Source organism: Enhydra lutris, unplaced genomic scaffold (genome assembly GCF_002288905.1).
Source record: "Enhydra lutris kenyoni isolate GAN:26980312 unplaced genomic scaffold, ASM228890v2 scaffoldscaffold38, whole genome shotgun sequence".
In the NCBI taxonomy this organism is placed as follows: Eukaryota; Metazoa; Chordata; class Mammalia; order Carnivora; family Mustelidae; genus Enhydra; species Enhydra lutris.
In genome coordinates, this window is record NW_019154122.1 from 5,712,624 (window position 1) to 5,736,343 (window position 23,720).

Sequence of the window (23,720 nt, forward strand, 5' to 3'; positions counted from 1 at the left end):
GTCGCTTGCTGGCCCTCCACTCCGGGACCAACCCCCAGGCTAGCAGTGTCCCCCAGTGAGCCTTGCAGGGCCCTCTCTGGCTCTGAGGTCCTGCTGCTTCCTGGAAGACAACCAGACCCACACACCGCGTCTCGCGCCCCAGTTGGCCCGTCACTTCCTGATGCCGACTCCCCTGTCAAGGGTGGCAACGAGCAGAGCCGTGTTGGGACACGCAGTGCGTGAGACCGGGGCCGGAAGGCCGGCCCACGCGCCCGGGACAGTATGCGCAAGAGGCGGGACCAGCCGGGCAGGAGGGGCGGGGCCTGCCGGGCAGGAGGGGCGGGGTGGCCGGGAGCTCCGGGCGATACAGGCTGCGGAATCGGCCGGGAGAGACCGAGGGGGCGGGGCGGGGCGGGGCGGGGCCGAGGCCGAGGGGGCGAGCGGGGCGGGAGGAGTCCTTGCCTTTGCCGCCGCCGCTGCCTCCGCCGCCAGGTAAGAAACAGGGGTTAAGTCGGGCCGCGGGCGGAGTTCGCCCACGCCAGGGCCACTCCCCACCTCTGGCCTCACGAGGGTTACTCCCACAAGGCCCGACCAGGCCCTGCGGGCCTTTGCCCCCCACCCCGCCCTCTGCCCCTCGTGGGCACCAGGCCTCCCGAGGAGTGGCCACGAGCTGCTCCAGGCGCTGCCTGCTGGAGTCCAGGCTGCGTGGTGGTTCCTTGGTTGCTTTTAGAGCCGAAAGCGCCTTTAGGAATTACACAGAGCGGCGGATGGGGAAACTGAGGCCGGGCGGTGCACCCAGGCATCTTCTGCCTCCCAGCTCGGGGCTCTGAGCTGCTAAAGGTTGCCCAGTACCTCCCTTGATAAGTGAGGTCCAGGGAGAGGAAGGAACTTGCCCAAGTTTACACAGGGTCACTGGGCTTTCCCTTGTTCCAGAGTCCCCTCCACGGACTAGTGGGAAGGCCTCCGGCATCCCCTCACCCCCTCTCTCCTTGCCCTTACAGCCCTATGATTTCATAGCACACATTCAGACTGAGAATTCCAGTCGAGGGCTGGAAAAAAGCCCAGGCCCCCAATTACAGATGGGCTATACTTCTCACCCTGCCACCTGTTGGTGTAGCAGGAAAGAGGAACTGCTACTAACTTCTGGGGGGACCATATAGAGAGGTAAACAGACTCAGAGAGATGAATTCCCCAGGACAGCACCCCTAGGAAGGAGAACATTTTAAGAACCTGGGTTACCTGACTCCAGAGCCTGACCCAGTCAGTGCCTGGCACAGAGACAAAGTAGGCTTTCACCGTGTCCTTGCTCTGCTCCAGAGTCAGAATTAAGAGCACAGCGGGCCTAGACTCTGGGTCTTGGCCTAGAGACTGCTGCCTGACACAAAGTAGGAATTAACGTGTTAGTTCTCTTTTCCCTGACTCAGTGTTCATTTCACTGCAGAAAATGTGAAACCCCTTTACATTTTAGGGGCATCCATTCATTTATTAGACACATATTGAGCACCTACTGTGTGCCCCAGTGTGTGCACTGTTTAGGCACTGAAAATACAGCCATGAACAAGAGAAGTGTTGCCCTTGGGGACTACCCTAGGAAGAGTGGAATAAAACACTGTTGTCCATTTGGGGGGTGGAGGGGTGGGAAGGGCTGGGCAGAGAGGACAGACCCCTAGAATGTTACCAGCTGTGAAGTATGTGACGAGGGCAGAGAAAGATTGAACCTCCTCGTGTCAATTGAACCTCCTATCTCGTGGGCCTCGTTCGAGATGCCCAGCCAGCCTGAGCTGTCTCCGGACTCCCCAGGGATTTGGTGGGGAGGAGCTAGGTGGGTAGAGGGTGGTCCAAAGGAACTCTGTGGGCGTCTGTTTCATTATCATCCAACAGGGGTGGTAAAAGTGCCTGGCGTTGATGGTACCATGTCAGAATGCTTCTTGAATGGTAAAGGACGGTCTAAAATGTGGCCTGTGGCCGAGGCCCTCCCGCATCAGGAGTGAGCGAGGCTGTATTTACTTAGAGCATATTTATTTAGAGGCTCCAGTGGCCCTGTCGGTAATTTGTTACCGCTCTCGGCAGAGAGATGTAAGAGGCAGAGGTGGGGGTGGTTGGCTGAATTCCAGGCAAGGAGGCTGAGACTCCCTGTCAAGGTCCAGAAACTGGACTGTTTGCCCCGCAGCATTTCCGCTTCTAACAGCGCTTGCTGTCGCGGGCGTGGTAGTGGACAGATGTGGGCTCAGGTCCCTAGGGGCTTAGTAGCCTCCTGAGTCATCTTGATCAAGCCACGTGACCACCCTGTGCCTCAGTTTCCTCATTTGTAAAATACTGTCTCTAAGGTTGTCATGAGGAGGAAAGTAGCTGAAACCACAAAGAGCCTGGGGCTGGTGCTCTGGGATCCTTTTTGCTTTTTCCGCCAAAGGCCCAGGAGCAATTGGATGGGCGCTGAGTAGGTTGGCCAAGTAGGTTGCCGTAGCTTAGTGTGGAAAGTTCGTGAAGGTTGAAGCCTACAGAATTTCTCCTGAGCCTGCACAGGTGCTCCAGGCTGGTGCTCTAGGCTGCAAAGGCAGGACCAGCTACCTGGGCCCACACAGGGGAGACCTGAGAAATGTCATCTGGTCCTTTATGGCCTGTGTGTGTTGTAAACACTGCTGTACATGTTAAACTGGGGCTGCAGATGAGATGGGGCGGGGGGCTTGCTGCCTTGAGTGTGCACTAGTGGTCAGAAGGGGATCGAAGGGGGACCCCAGTCCACTTTCTACTTAGCCGCCCTCCACTTGGGCATTCGGGCCAATTCAGTTGCACCACCCTCAGCTTAAAATTCTGCTGTGGTTTCCTGTTCATTTTAGGGCAAACAACAAGACCATTAACATGGGCCATAAGGCCCTGCACCGTCTAGCCTATACCTCCAGCCCCATCTCAGGCCACTTCATCAGTAGCCCTCTGTGCTTGCAGCGTGCTGCCTCCTCCCTCCTCGGGGCCTTTGCACATGCTCCACTAGACCACCGTTCCTCCTGTATCTCCCTTTCCCCAGGTTAACATCACCTTATCCTTCCGATCTGAGCCCAACCCCAGGCCACGAGACATCCCCAGGAGTGTGGGAGGTTTAATTCAGGAGGGAGTTGCATACTCATCTCAGGGGGGTAATTTCCGCCTATCCACTGTTACCACCCCAACTGTCCCCTCCTGACTTCCAGGACTGGACTGGGTTTGCTGAGAGGTGCTCAGGGATGAAATCTACATTTGGGAGTACCATTTGAGCAAATATGGGAACCTCACTTTATATAAAACTGTATCGTCCTTCTTTAAAAATGAAAGGCTGAGGGGTGTGCCTGGGTGGTTCAGTGGGTTAAAGTCTCTGCCTTTGGCTCAGGTCATGATCCCAGGGTCCTAGGATTGAGCCCCACATCAGGTTCTCTGCTCGGTGGGGAGCCTGCTTCCCCCCTTCTCTCTGCTTGCCTCTCTGCCTACTTGTGATCTCTGTCTGTCAAATAAATAAATAAAATAAAATAAAATAATATAAAATAAAATAAATAAATAAATTTTTTTAAATGTAAGGCTGAGAGGCACCTGGGTGGCTTAGTCGGTTAAGCATCTGCCTTCAGCTCAGGTCATGATCTCGGGGTCCTGGGATTGAGCCCTGTGTGGGGCTCCGAGCTCAGCAGGGAGTGTGCTTCTCCCTCTCCCCCTGCACCCCCACCACTGACGCATTTGCGTGCATGTGCTCTCTCTCAAATAAATACATTCATAAGTTATATATACACACACACACACACACACACACACATATATGTATGTGTATATATATATACATATATTTATATGTATATAATATATATTCATATTATATATATAAATATATATATTCATTTCTTTTGGAGGGATAATACCCTGGATTATTTACTGCTATAATTTGAAGGCGAGGCATTAAGGGTCCCCACTGTATCTCCTCTTGCCCACCAGAGTAAGGCCCTGGGCCCTGTGGGGCGATTTGAAAACCAACAGATCAAGTGAACATCACACATTTTGCCATTCCCCACCCCCGCACCCCCTTCCTCAGCAGATGTGCCTCCCATTATGTTTTAGTTATTCCCAAGTAGAAACCACCGTTCATTCAGCAGATGTCTGTAAGTGCCTGCTGTGCTGGCATAAGGGCAGAAAGGGACGGACAATAAGGAACGGGTGTAAACAGTGAATGATCCAGTATGGTAAGTAGAGATTCCTGCTGGGGACCAAGCAGGGGAGCCAGGGAAAAGGGATTGGGATGGAAAGCAGGGGCAGGGTGGTCTCACTGAGCTGTGAGATTTGAACAGAGACAGAGAGGAGGTGAAGGGAGTCGGCCATGTGGTTGTCGGCGGGAAGAGCATTCCGGGCAGATGGAATAGACCATGCAAAGGCCTTAAGGTGAGAGCATAGCTGATGGGCCCCAGAAGTAGCAAGGAGGATGTACAGTGGAGCGGAGCGAGTAAAGGGGAGAAGGAGAGGAAGGTGGAGAGACCAGGAGCCAGGTTGCATATGGCGCAGGCGCCGCTGGAAGAGCTGTGACTCTGGAAAGCGGTTAGCAGAGGTTTGGAGCAGAGAAGGACATGATCTGACTTCAGGTGGAGATGGAGCTCCTGGCTGCAGTGTGGTGGACAGCTAGCGGGGAGAACAGACAGAGCGGGAGACTGGTGGGGCGGCTCCTGCCGGGATCCACCTGAGATGATGTTGGCTTGTACCAGGGCACTAGCAGGGGAGGAATGGAGCAACCGTGATGTGGACAGAACATCATACAACCTGAGTGTCCATCCCAATGGCACGCTGTCCCCCCACTCCACTACCTGCCCATCCTCCAGGCTGCTGAAGTGAGATGGGATAGGAACTTTCCCTCCGTTCCAACATCCTTCTCTTTTTCTGGTCTGTAGCGGGCTTGTCTGAAACCCTCTGGATTCTTCTGTGTAGGAACTGTTGCCATGGAGACCTCCTGAAATGCTACCTGTACCAGTGGTTTCCAATTTAACTTCCAGAGAGAGGTATAGAATGAATGGGTTTCTCTTCTAAAATGCTGGAGGGGTGCGAGGTGGGGGGAATGAATGGGGACTGCCTCGAATCCTCCCTTCTAGAGCCATCTCAAGGTTGTGTGTTGTGGGTATGTGTATGTGTTTGTATGAACTTTTAACTACCATCTTTAGAGCTTCTGGCCTAAGAATGATGCTGTAGCTTTATTTGTTGTGAAGGGTTTCTTCAACCAAGTCCTTTTCTTTCTCTTTGGCTCTAGAACAGTTAGTCCCCAGCCCTCTCATAATATTGTTGTTATCCCACTAGTGATGCTTCTGTTACTGTACCACAAGCTCACTTAAAAACTCAACTGTAGGGGTGCCTGGGTGGCTCAATGGGTTAAAGCCTCTGTCTTCGGCTCAGATCATGATCCCAGGGTCCTGGGATTGAGACCCACATCAGGCTCTCTGCTCTGCGGGGAGCCTGCTTCCTCCTCTCTCTCTCCGCCTACTTGTGATCTCTGTCTGTCAGATAAATAAATAAAATCTTTAAACAACAACAACAAAAAAACTCAACCATAGGGGTGCCTGGGTGGCTCAGTCAGCTAAGTGTCCGACTTGATTTCAGCTCAGGTCATGATCTCATGGTTGTGAGATTGAGCCCCACCATCAGGCTCTGCATGGGGCATGGAGTCCGCTTGATTCTCCCTCTCCTTCTTCCCCTCTCTCCATCCCCCTCTCTAAAAAGAAGAAAGAAAGAAAGACCGCTGTTATAACCAGTTCACCAGAAAAAGAAGGAAAGAGAAAAAGAACACCTCTCCCCACCCGCCCCATACACACTCATTCACGTCAAATTTGACCTTGGCCTCCACTGACTGCTCTAAGGGGTTAAAAAGGCCATAATGGGCTGCCATGTAAGAAACACAAAAGAAGTTCAGGGGCACCTGGGTGGCTCAGTCAGTTAAGCCTCTGCCTTTGGCTCAGGTCATGATCTCAGGGTCCTGGGATCGAACCCTACATTGGGCTCCCTGCTCAGCGGGGGCTCTGCTTCTCCCTCTCTGTCTGCCCCTCCCCACTGCTCATGTGCACTCTCTCTCTCTCTCTCAAATAAATAAAGAAAATCTAGATTTAAAAAAATAAGAAACACAAAAGAAATTAATTCTTGCGTGTGATCTCCTAAAGGCTCAGGTCATGGAGTTTTAAGGATGATTTAAAGGATGTTTCAGGACGATACTGATCATATTTGTTGTCTCTGCGGCACTGACTGGTTTTTTATCCCCCCACCCACCTCCCTGGGAAGAAATCCCGCTGGGTTTATGTGGCGTTCCTCAGCAAATCTGAGTGGGGCACCTACTGTGGGTGCTTGCGGAGCTGAGGACAGCTGTGTGGAATGGCTCTCTACCCTCACTACTGACCATACGAGCTCAGCCAGCATTTTCTGGCATAGGTAATGTCGCAGGCTAGATAAAGCTCATAATCATAGACCATCAGGCCACCGCCCACACCGGCGTTAATGCCCATCCATCCTGGGCCTGGCCTTTGCAGTCCAGCCATGGGTGACCGTTCGCCCTGCTGGTTCTCAGTGTGTGTATGTCCTCTCCCTGCCAGCGGGTGCTCTTTCTTCTGAGTCAAGTGCACACCTTTCTCAGAGTCCCTTGGGGTCTTCACAGCACCTGGACCAGGACAGATCCCCAGGAGACCCTTGATGTCCGGAAGTTACTCCCATCTGTCATTGACCTCCTAGGCCCTGGGTGCTGCTGGACCAGCTCCCTGCACTCTAGGTAGCCCCAGGAGTCACCATGAGCCCTGACCACTGGTCTTCTTCTCGCCACGGGAAGCCAGCACTCCCTCTGAAAACTGCTTTAGCTTCTCAGACATACTTGAGAATCTCAGTTCCCCTTGGGCCAGACCCTGTTCCCAAATCAGACCGAGCAAGGGGTAGAGTCCCCTGAGGACCAATGTAGACCGTTCAGGTGACAGATCTCCGCGCCCCACAGCTGCCAGCACATTCTGTCAGCTGGGAGAGTTTGGGGGCCCAGCCTATCCAGGCGAACAATCCGCGGGGTCAGAAACAGAGGCTCCTCCTTCACACCAGCATGGGGTTTGCCTCAGCCTATCATGCTGCCCCTCGTCCATTCTGTTGGTTACAAGACCTGGTTGTTGGTCAGTGGACTGGGACTTAACTGTGACCTCAGGCCAATGGGCCACCCAGGGCCAATCCTGTCTGAGATAAAGCACTCCTCTTCTGAGGATCAAGAGCAAAATTGTTTTTAATTAAAAAAAAAATTTTTTTCATTATAAAAGTACCAGTGCATTCAGGATGGAAAACATTAAAAATACAGAAAATTGGGTCTCCTGGGTGACTCATTTGGTTAAGCATCTGCCTTCAGCTCAGGTCAAGATCTCGGGGTCCTGGGATCGAGCCCCATGTGGGGCTCCCTACTCAGCAGGGAGTCTGCTTCTCCCTCTCCCTATCTGCCCCTTCCTCCCCTCCCCCCAACCCCCGTTCTGCTTGCTTTCTCGCTCTCTCTCTCTCATGCTCTCTCTCTCTCAAATAAATAAAATCTTGTAAAAAAAAAAAAAAGTACACAAAAATAGGAAGAACAAAACCCAATTACATCTAGTCCCACAGCCCCGCCACCAAGAGACAGTGGTCATTAACATTTGGATAGATTTGCTTGTGCTCTTTTTGGTCTGTGAAACATTTTATAAAAACCTACCTGGAATCATATTGTATATCCAGTGGTGTGCTGTCAACCAGCTCTCTGGAAAATAAAACCTGTGTAGCACCTCCCTTTTGTGGTGTCATTCCTTCGGCTGTGGTCCATCTCAGGCTGCCGGAGTCAGGCAGAATCAGTTCTCCCCAGCCAGAATGAGCCGGCCTCCGCACACCACGTTATCATTTAAAATCATGACTTTTTTTTCTGATCTTAAAATCAATATATACTCATTACCAAAAATTCATAAAACATAATAAAGAAAAACAATCACAATCCAGAATCCAAGACCCTCCTGCTGTAAGATAGAGACAGTCTCTGCCAGTCTCCGCATATACTAACTTTCTTCAGAGTTCGGAAGCAACACATACTGATGGCAGGAAACAGGGAGAATCCCAAAAAGTCTCTGGTATCTCGGTCTTCGTAGAGAATTTGGGAGAATATCCTTCCAGCCGTTTTGTCTTCTCTGTGTCTTTTTTTTTTTTTTAAGATTTTATTTATTTATTTGACAGAGAGAGAGAGATCACAAGTAGGCAGAGAGGCAGGCAGAGAGAGAGAGAGTGGAAGCAGGCTCCCCGCTGAGCAAAGAGCCCCGATGTGGGGCTCGATCCCAGGACTCTGAGACCATGACCTGAGCCAAAGCCAGAGGCTTAAGCCACTGAGTCACCCAGGCGCCCCTTCTCCGTGTCTTTTTTTTTTTTTAAGATTTTATTTATTTACTTGACAGAGATCACAAGTAGGCAGAGAGGCAGGCAAAGAGAGAGAGGAGGAAGCAGGCTCCCCTCAGAGCAGAGAGCCCGATGCAGGGCTCGATCCCAGGGCCCTGAGATCATGACCTGAGCCAAAGGCAGAGGCTTTAACCCGCTGAGTCATCCAGGCGCCCCTTCTCTGTGTCTTTTTAACATGGTTGGACTCATAGCTTGAATCTCGTCGTTTGTAGGCATGGTGTGGGCACATTCTCATGCCCCACGGGAAGGGGCTATTCAGGAATAGGGCCTTATCCCTGATAATTCCTTTCAAAAGGATTAAAGAGGCGGAAAATAATATTCTGGCTCTTTGGCATGGGAAATGGCCATTAGGAGGAAACTCAGATTATTTGAAGTTTTGGGGAACCCTGGGTACTTCCAGGTGCTTGGTCCCTGCCCCATCTCCCTTCCTCATCTGATGTTCCTCATCTGATGTTCGAACAGGAGTGTCTTTGGGAAGAGAATTAGCAGGAAAATCTAGCTCTTGCTTAAGCCTAAAAGCTAGTTCATTCCTTTTTTCCCTTAACAGACATCTTTGGAGGGAGAAGCAGGCTCCCCACTAAGCAGGAAGCCCCCACGCAGGGCTCAATCCCAGGACCCTGGGATCATGACCTGAGCTGAAGGCAGATGCTTAACTGAGCCACCCAGGTGCCCCTCTAACAGACGTCTTCTGAGCATCTGCTCTGGCAAGGGAACTGCTTTGGGGCACCAGTGACAGATAGGAAGGAGACCCTGTGCCAGGCGCTATAACCATATCTCAGGTTATGAGGAGCTAGAAAGGGGATATTAAATGAGAAGACCCCTGCCAGGGGCCCAGGCTGTGCTCAGTGAGTGGCCGTGACTGCCAGCCTCCTGAGAAAATCATCCCAGGAAGAGGAATGTGCTGGGGCCAAGTCCCAGAGGAGAATATAAGTAGCATCGAGGCTCCCCTGAACCCCAGGACTAACCAGTCTCTCCTCCTCCAGATCCCACACCCTATGGACCCACAGGCTGGTTTTTCCGGTTTGCTCCCCCCAGGGCAATTTGCATATTTCTCCAAGAACCTTCAAGAAGCTGAACAGCCTGTTTTCAGACTTAGAGAAGGGAGGCCCACAACTGTTTCCTGAAATCTGGGTGAGTGTTCTTTAAGGTTTCTTGTTCTTCACATCCTCGCCATTATTTAAGGCTGTCTCATCTTAAACATTACGAGTTTGCGTATCATCTGTCTCCTTCGCTGGAACATCCCTCCAGGTTGGAGCACTGCTGTCTGTCTTCGTCTCTGCTGTGCCGTGGCACGTGGGGTGACACCTGGTGCCTATGGGTGCATGTACATATTTATTAAATGAACCAGTTCATTTGGGGTGAAGTGGACATTTACTTTTCATTTGCTTAGAACTTAAGAAAAGGTCTTTAAAAATCTGTAGAGGCATCCTGCTGCTTTTTAAAAAGCTTTCTGTCAGAGGTGCCTGGGTGGCTCAGTGGGTTTAAGCCTCTGCCTTTGGCTCAGGTCATGATCCCAGGGTCCTGGGATCGAGCCCCGCATCGGGCTCTCTGCTCAGCGGGGAGCCTGCTTCCTCCTCTCTTTCTCTGCCTACTTGTGACCTCTGTCTGTCAAATAAATAAATAAAATCTAAAAAATAAAATAAAATAAAATAAAAAGCTTTCTGTTGGAAAATAATTACAGTCTCACAGGCACTTGCAAAATTAGTCCCGAGAAGTCCCACAAACCCGTACTCAGCATCCCCGTGGCTGCTGCCTTCATGATGTAGGCTGACTCGTGAGCTGGGAGGATGTGGTCCCAGATGGTGTGGCTCCCAGCAGCTCCCCTGCCCGCTCGTTTCTTCCCTCCCGCCCCTCGGCGCCTACCCACCCTCCAAGGCCTGGCTGCACTGAGCTTCTTTTCGCTTCTTCAAAAGCATCTGCTCTCTTCTACCTCTGGGTCTTGACACATGCTGTCCCCTGTGCCCAGAACGTGCTGCTTCCTACCACCCCACCCCTGTCCGGGGCCACCTTCTCTTGGAAGCCATTTCTGGGCTGCAGGCCTCTGTTCGTGTCCCTCCATCTGGGCTCTCCCCCCCAACCCCCACCTCTACCCCCCACTGCTGTCCCTACCACAGTGCGGTTTCTTCTTCGGAATACCCTGGGCCATCCGCCCGCAGGGCTGTCCTCGCTTCCTGCAAGCCTCTGCTGGGACAGCACCTTTCATTCGCCTACCATCATCACCCCCTCATGCCCCAACACTTCATAGTCGCCTAGTTGTTCTTCCCAGATGATCGCTTCCTGACCCAGTCATCAAGGGCATGGATCCTACAGTTGGACCTGAGTGTGAATCTTGGTTCCACCACTGACTAGCTGTGCAATCTTGGGCAAGGTACTTAGATTATTTTCATGTATAGCTGCATTCTTTTTTTTTTTTTAAGATTTTGCTTAATTATTGATTTTAGAGAAAGAGAGTGTGAGCGGGGGGAAGGGGCAGAGGGGGAGAGACAGGGAACCTCCAGCAGACTCCACTAAGCACGTAGCCCAAAGTGGAGTTCGACCCTGAGATCTTGACCTGAGCCAAAATCAAGAGTTGGACACCTTCACTGACCAAGCCCCCCCCCAAGTGCCCCCTGTCTCCCCGCAGAAGGCAAGCAGATAATTTGTCGTTTTGTGACCTGCTCTGCCCTAAGACCCAGACCAGGGCGTCACATATCATTTTCCCTTCTTCATGCATCCAGCACACACTTACTGAATGTCTGCGGTATTCCAAGGCCTGTTCAGAGAGCTAGGGGCGTAGCAGGAAACAAAACAATGAGGGCCCGCCCTCAAAATATATGCCTTACATTCTATTGGTATACACAGGTAAACAAATACTTTAAATACATATTATTTAAGGGGCTCCTGGGTGGCACAGTCGGTTAAGCATCTGCCTTCGGCTCAGGTCATGATCCCAGGGTCCTGGGATCAAGTCCCACGTCAGCTCCCTGTTCCGCGGGGAGCCTGCTTCCCTTCCTCTCTCTCTGTCTGCCACTCCCCCTACTTGTGCTCATATGCACTCTCTCTCTCTCTCTCTCTCTCTGACAAATAAATAAAGTCTTTAAAATATATCTATATCTATATCTATATCTATCTATATATTATTTAAGATAAAAATAAGGATTATGAAAAGAGAGCAGAGTGTTGGGATAGAGGAGTAGAAGTACTTTATAGCCTGGGAGGTCAGGGAGGGCTTCTCAGAGGAGGTGACATTTAGGCTGAGGCAGAATGATGTGAAGGTCAGAAGAGGAGTGTCCCAGGCAGAGGAAACAGCAGGGACGAAGGCCTAGAGGACGGACCAGCTTGTGTATTCGAAAGCACAGTGACAAACAGTGTGGCTATAGCATAGGGAGCAAGCCGGGTTTGGGGGCATGAGACGGAGTTTGGGGTGGGCAGAGGCGATCATTAGGGGATCAGCGTTTGTCCTGGTGTGAGAGGAAGCCTTTGGAGGTTCTTAAGCAGGCAAGTGACGTGACTAGTGTCTATGACAAAAAGGCCACTCCAGCTGCTGTGTAGAGAATGGATGAGAGGACATCAAGAATGTTTTTTGTTGAACAAATGAATCAGTTTGGCCTGATCTGAGCTTTCTGTGCACTAAACAAATCCCCTCTACCCTGTGGTTAGAGCCAGGCCAGCTCGTGCTTCTCTGATTAAGAGTCTGCTTATTCTTGAACTAGGAACCAATGGGGCTCTCCCAGTACCAGCCCAGTAAAACACCATCTGAGGTTCCTCTGGGCGGTGGGCACAATCACTCCAGCCTCCAAATGGCGTGTGCATTGGATTAAATGTAGAAATCGCTAAGCCTGCCAACAACAGGACTGGGTGCTGCCCTGGCTACTGTCCTTCATTTGTGACTTGTTGCTCTCCCCTTTGTCCACCACCATGGTCTGGGCTGATCCTGCAAGTCAGGAAAATCTACAGGTATCTAACTTGAGCTCCAGAAGCAACCACTGGAAGCCAGTCTTGCTGGGTGACATTGGCCAAGGTCTTAACCTCTCTGAGCCTCAATTTCTCCATCTGAAGCAAGGGATGGAGGATCCCTGTGCAAATGTAGAGGGAAGAGCCTAGGGTTCAGAGCCAAAAACCTGGTTTGACTTTCATCACTTGCTTACTGTGTAACTTTGGGAAAGGCTCTTAGCCTCTCTGAGCTCATTTCTCAGCTCTAGGAGGGAATCGTAAGGACTCGCATCGTACTTGACCTTACATGAGAGTTGTGAGGACTAACTGTGTTGGGAAGTGCTTTGTAAATGGTTCCGTACTATACAGCGTTGGTTTGTTGCCTTTAACTACTTCAGGGTTACTCGGAAAAGCTAACCCAGAGATATTCACTCGGAGATATTCACCGTGCGCAGACTTCTAAATAAGTCCTCTGTAGAAGCCGTATTTTGAGGACAAAAGTTTTTATTGCTCAGCTGGATGAGATTGAATTTATGGACAAAAGCCAGGGCCTAGTGGATATTAGACTCAAAATCTTTTGGTCGTATGGTGAGCGTTTCAGCAGAGGGGGTGGCCAAGGGCTCTGGCTTGGAGCTCCCGTCTGCCGTCCGTTTCCTGGCTGTGTGACTCGGGCCCAGCTACTTCTCCTCTGTTTGCAGACTGGACATTATGGTAGTGCTGGCTCATAGAGTTAGCTGAGACTGGGTTCATTAACATGGCAGCCCCAGGGCCTGGCCCCCAGTGACAGGCACGTAACGTTAGCTCTTGCCATCATGTGGACCTCTGCCGCGTGCCAGGCACCGTGTTGAGCTTGTCATTGATTTGTTTGTTGATATTTTTAAAGATTATTTATCTGAGAGAGGGAGAGAGAGTGCATGCACACGAGCAAGCATGAGTAAGGAGGGGGCAGAGGGAGAGAGAGAGAGAGAGACTCCCAAACAGACTCCCCGCCGTGCATGGAGCCCAACTCGGGGCTTGATCCCACGACCCTGAGATCATGACCTGAGCTGAAACCAAGAGTCGGTGCTTAACCGACTGAGCCACCTGGGTGCCTGTTGATTTTTTTTTTTAATGCATTTATTTCTTTAACAAACATTTATGTGGCATGAGTCTGATGCCAGGCTTTGTTCTAAGTCTTGACAAATACTAACCCACACAGCTGTGTCAGTAACTGCCAGCCCAGCTCCTGCAGGCAGATACTGTCATAGCCCCATTGTCAGGTGAAGAAATGCCAAGTTGCCCAAGGCTCCATATCTGTCAAATAGAAGGGCTTGGATTCATGCCCAGGTCTGTCTGGTCCTGAGCCCGCATTCATATTCACAATGCCCTGTGGTCAAGGCAGGTTCCCTTCCTGCTACTCACTTCCAGGACCACTTCCTGCCCCTTGGATGTGTGACTTGGCTTGGTCTGTCCCCTCCCCTGCCTTCCCTGCTTCCCCTTCTGCCCCTGGGACAGAAGGAAAGAATAAAGGGAGTGGAAGAAGGAGACCTCCCCCACTCTTCCTTCTCTTCTTTCTTCCTCTCACTAAAGTGTAACCTACATGGAGAAAACAAATCGTAAGCCTACAGCTTGATGAATTTTTAAGTATATTTACACCCATGTAATCACAGTGGGTGATATAGATACAGAACATTTCCATCATCCAGAAGCCTCACTGTGCCCCGTCCGAGCCAGTACTCACTGCCTGCCATGGGCAACCTCTCTTCTATCTTCTTTCACCGTAGATTGGTTTGACCTGTTTTTCACATTCATACGAACACAATTCCACAGATAAGTTTGTCTGCTTATCATTGTGCCTGTGAGGTTCACTCATGTTGTTGCGGTTAGCCAGACTTACCCTTTTTCATTGCTTTGTGATATTCTGCGGTCTGAATATGGTGCAGTTTTTCCATTCCACTGCGGACGAACATGGAGCTTGCTTCTGGTTTGGGACTATTGTGAATGGAGCTTCTATGAGCGTTCATGTACGTGCCCTCTGGTGAACGTTAGTCCTCGTTTCTCAGGAGTAGAATTTCTGGGGCATAGAAAAGACATACATTTAGCTTTGGTGGAAAATGTCCAACCATTTTCCAAAAGGTTGTACCACAAATACTCCCCCCAGCCGTGTGTGGAAGTCTTACTTATCCCTTTCCTCACCAACACTTAGTATTGTCAGACTTTCAATTTTAGCCATTCTGACAAATAGGTAGCAGTGTCTCATTGGAGCTTTGCTTTATTTCTCTGATGACTAACAACACTGAACTTTATGTGTTCATTGGTCATTGGGTATCTTTTATGAAGTGCCTATTTGGGTGTTTGCCTATTTTAAAATTTGCCTCATTTCTTTTTCTTCATGACTTTATAGGGGTTGTTTATATACTCTGGGTACAAATTCTTTGTTGATACACATTGAAAATATCTGTCCCCAGTCTCTGGTATGTGTTTTCAGTCTCTGGAAGATGAAGAATAGCAGTTCTTATCTTGAATGGTTCAAGTTATCAACCTTTTCTTTCATGATCAGTAGTCATTGTGTCCCATTTACGTAAATTTTACCTAACCCCAGTTGCATTTTTCACTGAGATTTTTTTTTTCCTGCAGGGTTGGAAATGGCCACACGGGACAGATCGAGCCAGAGGCTGCCTCCAGTAGCCGAGCCGGCTGTGGAGGGGGAGTCACCTCTGCCCACGGGCCGCGAGCTGACCGAGGCCAACCGCTTTGCCTATGCCGCCCTCTGTGGCATCTCCCTGTCCCAGCTCTTTCCAGAACCTGAGCAAAGGTGAGTGCTGTTGTCTCACAGAGAGAATGTCAAGCTTCCTCAGGGAACCAATTTTTTTTTTTTTAAGATTGTATTTATTTATTTGACAGAGAGAGAGATCACAAGCAGCAGAGAGGCAGGCAGAGAGGCGGGGGGCGGGGAACAGGCTCCCTACTGAGCAGAGAGCCCAATGCGGGCCTCGATCCTAGGACCCTGAGATCATGACCTGAGCTCAAGGCAGAGACTGAACCCACTGACTGAATCACCCAGGCACCTCAGGGAACCGATTATTGACAGCCAGGCTCCCTACCGGATGTTACTGGCAAAGAGGAGAAAGTCATTGTCCTTACCTTTAAGAAGTTCGCGATCTGGGGCACAAGACATACCTCATTCAATACTCGCTCATTTACCCACACCAAGCATTTTCTGAGCACCTCCTGTGTGCCAGGCGTGATCTAGAGGACATGGAAGGTACCCATGAAAGAGATGAATCACTGCCCTCAAACAGGACACAGTCTGATGGGAGGAAAGATATTTATTCACGCATACAACATGCATTTATTAAGCACCTACTCTATGCTAGGTGTAAGGCTAGGAGAAAAATGGGGCCTGGCTCCTGCCCTCTTGGGGCTCACTGTCTGCGTAGGGCACCCGAATAACTGACTGCCATTATACTAGACAGATGGGGTTAAGTGTCTGGATGGGTTTCATCCAGGTGTCATAGAACAAAAGGTGGACATTGAACGATACCAGGAGATGGAGGGGTGCACAGGTGAGACAGACTTTCCTCGAGGAGACAGGTCGGTTGCTATGGATGGAGCAGAGGGAGGAGCTTGCTGTGGCCCCAAACCTCCAGTGGTGGATGGAGCTAGAAGGACAGAAATACCATTACTGAGACAGGAAACAACAGATGCGGGCAGGAAATGTCAGGAAGTTTTGGGGTCTGCGGCATTTTCAAGACTTACCCCCAAAACGTCCCCCGTGAGTAAACTTCCCCATGCCTTAGGTCTTAGCTGGGTATTTGTTTGTTTGGTGTTTTTTGGGTTTGGTTTTCTTTTTTTTTTTGGTCTTTTATCTTCATGTCTCCTGCCAGACTGAATACTCAAGCATATTCATCTCCTTGGGCGTCACCTCCAAGAAGCCTTCCCAGACCTCCCCAAACCCCAGACCAGGGTGTTTCTCTAGCCATATGTTCAGCAGCCCAGCCCTGCAGCCACCGTGCTGCCCTGCAGCTCTTCCCACACCGCGCCCCCCCTCCAGTTGGGGCTCCCAGAGGGCAGGAGCTGCCTTGCCCACCTGTGAGTCCCAGAGCCTCCCCTACAGCTGGGTGTACCCAACAAGCCAGTACATGGGGACCGAGTGGGGGATGATCTCTGTGTACTTTGTTCCCATAAACAGATGTTCATGAGCCTGCTCTGTGTGCCAGGCCTATGCTGGGCACCTCCTGGGAGGGCACATAGAGGAGCGAGTTATTGTCCTGTGCACCTCCCACCCCACAAACACACACACGTCCGGGTACCCCTGTAGACCTAGCTGCTTCTGCCCGGCCAGAAGCATGTGCCCTGGGATGTTTCCTTCCTCAAAGTTTCCCTTTCGGGAGGCCAGTTCTGTCGATAAGCTCCATGTTCTTTAGGCCCAAAACACATTTTGAAAGTAATTTCAATCATGTTACAACCCAGATATACCGTCGGTTTCAGTAATCTTTACAGGGCACCCTGGGGATGTGTGCTGTCTGCACGGGACATAAAAGCAAGCCTTTTTTTTAATGTATTTTGTATCTGAGTTGTAAACGTCACAGATGCCACTCCCTAGAATCAACTCTGTTTATTCACCATGGAGAAATTACGGGGTGGAGCAGGGGACGGCACACGTGTTCTGTGAAGGGCCCGGGATCTCCGGCTCGCAGGCCGTGCGGCTTCTGTGGTCCTCACTCAACGTTGCCGTCCTAGCCTGAAAGCAGCAGGAGGCAGTACGCAGAGGATGCGCGCGGCTGTGTTCCAATAAAACTTTATTTACAAAAGCAGGCTGCAGGCGTGCTCCGGCCCACTTGGGTATTTTGCCAGCCCCTGGTGAGTTGGAGGAGCTTTGGACTCAGGATGAGAAACCCTGGATTTGGGGTGAGGTTTTGCCCCTTCCCAGCAGTGAGAACCTTGATTTAACCTCTGCATCCAGGGGCTCCATCAGCAAGGGGGGGGCCAGGACGCAAGGGAATGTTTGGTGCTCCTAGGTGAGCACCCAGGCACCTAATCACTGGGGAGAGGCAGTGTCCCAGTGGGTAAGCAAGGCCTCTGGTGTCGTGAAGATAGACAGGGGTTTGAACCCTAGAATTATCCCTTCACCTCTCTGGGGCTGCATTTCCTTATCTCTAAGCTGGGGGTAAGAAGAACATCTCCCTCTCCGGGGACGGTGTGGTGAGAAGTAAAGGAGACAGTGTGAATAAAGCACTTCCACGGCCCAGGGGCTGACAGACCATTGCTCTGTGGTTGTGATTTGTTATCACTGTTGCGGCTGATTCTGACCCATTCTGGCCAAGCCGACATACACATTAGAAGCCATTCTCAAAGTCCTGCCGATCTGGAACGCTGTTTGTTTTGTAATCCACTGCTGTATTGCTACTTTATGTGCGTACTCATTAATTCATTTTTTTAAAGATTTTATTTATTTATTTGACAGTGAGAGAGAGAATGGGAGTGAGTGCACACAAGTAGGGGGAGCTGCAGAGGGAGAAGGAGACGCAGACTCCCCACTGAGCAGGGAGCCCGATGCAGAGCTCAATCCCAGGACCCTGAGATCTTGACCTGAGCCAAAGGCAGATGCTTAACCAACTGAGCCACCCAGGCACCCCTCATTTCTTTATTGTAAGAAACATATATAGTGCTTTATACGGGCCAGATTTTGTTCTAAGCCCAAGGAGACATGTTAACTTCCAAAGACCCGATGAAATGGGTTCCTTCATTATCACCATCATTTTATAGATAAAGAAACTGAGGCACAGAGAGGTTGAGTAACTTGTCCAAGATCACACAGCTAGGGGCAGTGCTGAGGTTGGAACCAGAGTCTGTGCTCTTGACCCGTCCTCTCTTATGATTCTCAACATCCAAGACCTCCTTCTTGGACGCAGGGCCAGGCCACGCTTCGTTGACCTGTAAGTAATGTTCACCTCACTCAGTCACTCCGTGCCTCCATGCACACCCATGCAACTGCCCCGGGATTATCCCGGTAGATTGCAATGGTGCAAATGACCATAATTGTAAGAGCAATAGCCAACATTTATTGAGGGTTATCAGATGCCGGCCCTATTAAGATGTCACTTAATCTTTCTGTCCAATCTCCGAGACATATCCTGTTATCATCCACATTTTATAGCACAGGAAAACCAGGCTAAGAGAAGAGAAGTACGGGCATGAAGCCAGTCACCGAGGGAGCCAGGACTCCCCTTGTGCCCTGGACATCAGAGCCCGACTCTGAAACCCCTTCTCCACTGCGTCCCTTGGTCACCTTTTATATAGAGAGAGAAATAAAAGTCGTCCCCTGGGGCAAATAATCCATTATATGTTAATTTAAAAAAAAAAGGAAGTAAAAGTCGTGAGGCCAGCTGACATTCCTTGGGCATCTCATATGCGCCAGGCTCTGCCAGCTCGTTGAGTCCTCAAACAACCTAATGAGGTTGGTCTCTTAAACCCATTTGCAGATAGGGAAACTGAGGCATGGGGAGGCCAGTTTACTTGGCACCATGCTGCATTGCTCAGATGTCCCCTTGGCAGTGGCCTCCTCCCGCTGCTGTGGAGAGGGCTGCCTCAGCTGAAGAGAGACACCTTGCCCACGCCTCCACCCTCCTCCCCCGGCAGCCTTTGCTGGGTGATTGCCTGAGCGAGGAGGGGTGTAAAGGGCCCACTGGGCTCACCTGTCTACAGAACTCCCTGCAGGGCTGGCTGAGCCTCCTCTTGAGGCTACATTGCAACTCGACTGTACCCCTGCCCAGTCCTGCTTCCTCCTTACCCACCCTCACAGGGACCCCTAATAATCTCCATTTCAGAGCTGCTTCCTGGGGACCAGAACCCATGACACTGGTGAGGCAGGATGGTAGGCGGCCCGCAGTGACCTCTCCCCTGGGCCGCGGCACTGGAGGCTCTAGGGAGGGAGTGGGCGGGCTGACTGGGGTCCACGGGGGCCTCCCGAGGTTACCTGCACTGCCAGGGAGCTCAGGTTGTTTCTGGGGGGCCCTGATTCCACCCGGGTGCAGAAGCCAGTGCAGAGAGCGCCAGGACGGCACGGTCAAGGCAGGCTGGGACGATGGTTTGCAATAGACTCGGCCTCTAGGCCTCAGCCTTTTTTCTGGACTGGCGTCATCACCTCCTAACTGACCCCCATGCTGTACATCCCCAGCCCCCCACCTCGTGGGTTTACCACGGTCACTGCCAAGAATGGCGGCTTTGAAGCCTGATGTGGTCTCCGCCCCCATTGCCCAAATCCCGCGTGCTTCCCACAGTTCCCGGGTTCAGTTCCCGGGTTCCGTCTCCCCATGAGCACCCGACCATCCCCTGTCTGGGGACTCCTGTGTTTGCTGAAGCGAACAGCATCCTTGGACACTGTGATGGGGACAGTCCCTTCCTGTGCACTTAGCCGCTTTGGCAGCAGCCCAATTGTTTCCCTGGAAAAGAGAGTGTCCTCTCTGATTTCCGTCGGGGCAAATCACCTTCCATAGGATGCCTTTTCCAGCAGCGGCCCTTCCCCTCCCTGGGTGGGTCAGGGCGCTGCCTCTCTGGACTCACCGGGCCTCCATCCCTGCCTCCATCCTGGCGTGTCACATGGCATGAGGGTGTGTGAGTCCCGTGCCTGTCCCCACCCTGCAGTGAGCTGCTTTCCAGATGTGGCGCCTTGCACCACTAGCTCCCCATCTCTCAGGTGTTGGACGCCCTCGTCTTCCTCCATGGACCACAGTCACCGTGGATTTCGTATGCGGATTTGCACCCGTGTGACCATGTGTGACCTAAACTTCTCAGTGGGCTTGTGAGGCCTGTTCTGGAAGCCTTGGGGGATCCAAGCCATGTCTGTCTTTCAGCTCCTTCTGCGCAGAGTTCGTGGCGGGCCTCGTGAAGTGGCTGGAGTTGCCCGAAGCTGTCTTGCCAACCATGACTGCTTTCGCCAACGGCCTGGGAGGTGAAGGCACAGATGTGTTTGCTCCGATTTTATTGAAGGACCCCATCTTGAAGGATGACCCACTGGTGATCGTTCAGGTACACCCACCACTGGGGAAAGGAGAACTAAGTATTTCCTTCCAAAGTCAGTCTGAAAATCACTTCTGCTGGGGTGGTATAGTTGAAAAATAAAATATTTTGGGGCACCTGGGTGGCTCAGTCGGTTGAGTGTCCAACTTTTGGTTTTGGCTCAGGTCATGATCTTGGGATCCTGAGATCTGGCCCCGCATCATGCTCTGCGCTCAGTGTGGTGTCTGCTTGTCCCTCTCCCTCCCCCTTTGCTCCTCCAACCCCTCTCCCACTCATGCTCTCCGTCTTTCTCTCTCTCTCAAATAAATAAACTTTTTAAATAAGAAAGATAGGAGCGCCTGGGTGGCTCAGTGGGTTAAAGCCTCTGCCTTCGGCTCAGGTCATGATCCCAGGGTCCTGGGGTCGAACCCCGCATCGGGCTCTCTGCTCAGGGGGGAGCCTGCTTCCCCTCCTTCTCTCTCTGCCTGCCTCTCTGCCTACTTGGGATCTCTGTCTGTCAAAATAAATAAATAAAAATCTTTTTGATCTCAGGGTCCTGGGATCGAGTCCTGCATCGGGCTCTCTGCTCGGCAGGGAGCCTGCTTCCCTCTCTCTCTCTCTCTGCCTGCCTCTCTGTCTACTTGTGATCTCTCTCTGTCAAATAAATAAATAAAATCTTTAAAAAAATAAATAAATAAATAAATAAATAAAAATCTTTTGAAATGAATAAATAAATAAGAAAGATAAAATATTTCATCATAATATCACAGAATGATGATCACAGCTAACAGTAAATTATTATTGAATATTTACCATTGATTTAATTTAATACTTACATAGTGTTTATTATGTACCTGACAAATACTAACTCATTTAATTCTCCAAGCAACTTTATAAATTAGGTAGTATGGTCCTCCCCTCATTATAAGTAAGGAAACGGAGCCACAGAGAGGTTAAGTGACATGTTTGGGGTCGTGCACCTGACAAATGGCTCAGCTAGGAGCAGGCTAATGACCCGCCAACATATTGCTAATTCCTGTTATTTTTTTTCCCCAGGACCTTCTGAGCTTCTCACTCAAGGATGGTGAGTTGATTTTCTCAGTTCTATGTTTTCGTAAAGTTCAGTAAGTTTGGGGTGCTCCTCTTCATGCTTGGCCAGCAAAGCCACAGGTGGTGGTGCCACCTGTGGGCCTGTCCCCCGTGGCCTTTTTGGTGCAGGGAAGGAAAGGAAACGTTGTGTAGCTGGGGAGCCAGTGAGCCCCTCATTGGTGCCAAACACCGTGGGGGCTTAGCACCAATGAGGGGGAGTAATGGAGGGCCATTACTTCATCTCTCCTCACAAGGCCCCACGGTTTTACCTGCTAAGTTGCCCACCACTCCGGTCTGAGCCACCATGACCCCCTCCTGGACGACAGCAGGGGTGTCCTCACTGGTCTTCCTGGGGAGGGGGGGGCCAGCCCCGCCTCATCTCTCAGCACACCCCTTCCTGCTCTCCTCGCCAGCCTCCCTCCCCAAGGGCCTGTGCTTCTGGCACCATGGACTTAGCGGGTGCCCTTCCCCTGCCCAGAGAGTGTCCTGCTCCTCTTGCCCTCCTCTCTCTGCTCAGGGAGCACTTCCCTGGGGAGGCCCCTGGGCTCCCATCTGCGATGTTCCTCCCAGCACCATGTGGCCAAGGCTTCTCCTCTAGACTGGAGCTCCAGGAGGGCAGGGCCACATCTGGCTTCCTTCACCACGTGTTTCTAGTCCCTAACCCAGCACCTGGAACCTAGCACATACTCAGTAGATACCTGGTGAATGAACTAAGGAGACAGATCTTACTGCCCCATTTTGTGGATGAAGAAGTTGGCTCAGAGAGGTTAAGTGATTTGCCCGAGGCTGCGCAGTAAGTGGCAGTGTGGGATTCAATCCACGTTCTCTCCTAGGGCTGTCAGGACAAATTACCGAACTTGGGGAAGCTTGAAGCTGCAGAAATGTATTCCGTCACAGCTCAGGAGGCCCAGATCCAGAAAGCAAGGTGTCAGCAGGGTCTTGCTCCCTCTGAAGGCTGTAGGGGAGAATGTGTTTTGCCTCTTGTAGCTACCTCTAGCTGCTACCTCCAGGCATTACCCCGGCCTATAGCCGTGTCTGTCCCTTCTCTGCCTTCATCAGCCCTGGGCCTGCTCCTCCCTTTCCTCTCCTCTCTGTGCCTCCTGCAAGGACCTTGGACAGGGCAGCCTCAACCAGAGCTCTTTAATTATACCGGCAAAGACCCTTTTTCCAAATAAGATTGCCTTCCCAGGTTCTAGGACGTGGCTATATCGTTTTGGCGGTCAACATGCAACCCACTGCAACGCCCAGGGTGTCCCATACCAGACCACTGCAGGGCTCCCCGGACCCTGTCGCTCCGCATCCATTTCTCCCACCTCCTCTCTGCCCGGGCCCCCCGTCATTGTGTGTGTGGCTTCTTCTGTTCCCTGCGCTAATGAGAGATGTGGGCACAAAGACCCCCAATGTTTATTCTGACGGCGAGCAGGGAGGAGAAGCACCGAACTGCAAGTGAACTCCCAGCAGCCTGCAAACCATCACGTGGGAAGTAATTTACACCTTTATGAAAGATTACGTAGGGAAAGTCACACCAGCCACCCCAACCCCCGCCCCGCTGGAACCCCAGCTCATGGGGGAGTGGAAGGGCGGGAGAAGGAGGAGGAACGGGATTATGAGAACAGGAAAAGCAGGTGCAGAAACACGGGCAGCAAAGCGGGCAGGGCTTTGGGCCATCGTGGTGGCCTGGGGCAGCTGAGCCTGGGAAGGGAGCAGGATGCACTTGACCTGAGCAGACTCTAGGAGGCGTCCCCATCCGTCCGGTGTGAGGAAACATGGCCTCCATGAAGGCAGCAGAGATCCTGGGGGTGAAAGGCTGACGCAGGGGTCATTCTGTCAGAAGAGATGGCAGGATCCCTGACAGACCAGATGGAGGGAACGCGGGAGAGGAAGCGGGAGTGATGTCTCAGCTCTGGAAGTCTATTGACTTCCAGGGTGCCAGGGTGTTAGGACCCAGCTGGGGAACCCTGGTTGGTCTTGAGTGCCCCTTTCTTTTTTTTTTTTTTTTTTTTTCAAGATTTTATTTATTTATTTGACAGAGAGAGATCACAAGCAGGCAGAGAGAGAGAAGGAAGCAGGCTCCCTGCTGAGCAGAGAGCCCGATGCGGGGCTCGATCCCAGGACCGTGAGACCATGACCTGAGCCGAAGGCAGCGGCTTAACCCACTGAGCCACCCAGGCGCGCCCTTGAGTGCCCCTTTCATGCAAAGTGGTGGTTCAGGGACCCTGAGAGAAGGGCGCTGGGACCTCCTCCAGCCCCACACAAGAGGTCATGGGACCTGTCCCCTCACACATGCCTGCTTTGTACAGCTGTGCTCAGCGCGGTCAATGTCCACGATGGCGGGAGGACGCACAGAACAC

At 51.5% G+C, this 23,720-nt stretch overlaps 1 protein-coding gene across 1 annotated transcript in view; it reads left to right on the forward strand.

The window, feature by feature from the left end:
• Positions 1-448: 448 nt before the first annotated feature.
• LOC111154707 (transmembrane and coiled-coil domains 4) overlaps positions 449-23,720 on the forward strand; it is an 88,450-nt gene continuing 65,178 nt past the window's right edge. The window contains exons 1-6 of the mRNA XM_022514560.1: positions 449-471; positions 4,872-4,979; positions 9,372-9,519; positions 14,917-15,094; positions 20,136-20,310; positions 21,337-21,364. Coding sequence (XP_022370268.1) covers positions 14,925-15,094; positions 20,136-20,310; positions 21,337-21,364 — 373 coding nt within the window. The 5' untranslated portion in view covers positions 449-471; positions 4,872-4,979; positions 9,372-9,519; positions 14,917-14,924. The remainder of the gene's footprint in view (positions 472-4,871; positions 4,980-9,371; positions 9,520-14,916; positions 15,095-20,135; positions 20,311-21,336; positions 21,365-23,720) is intronic.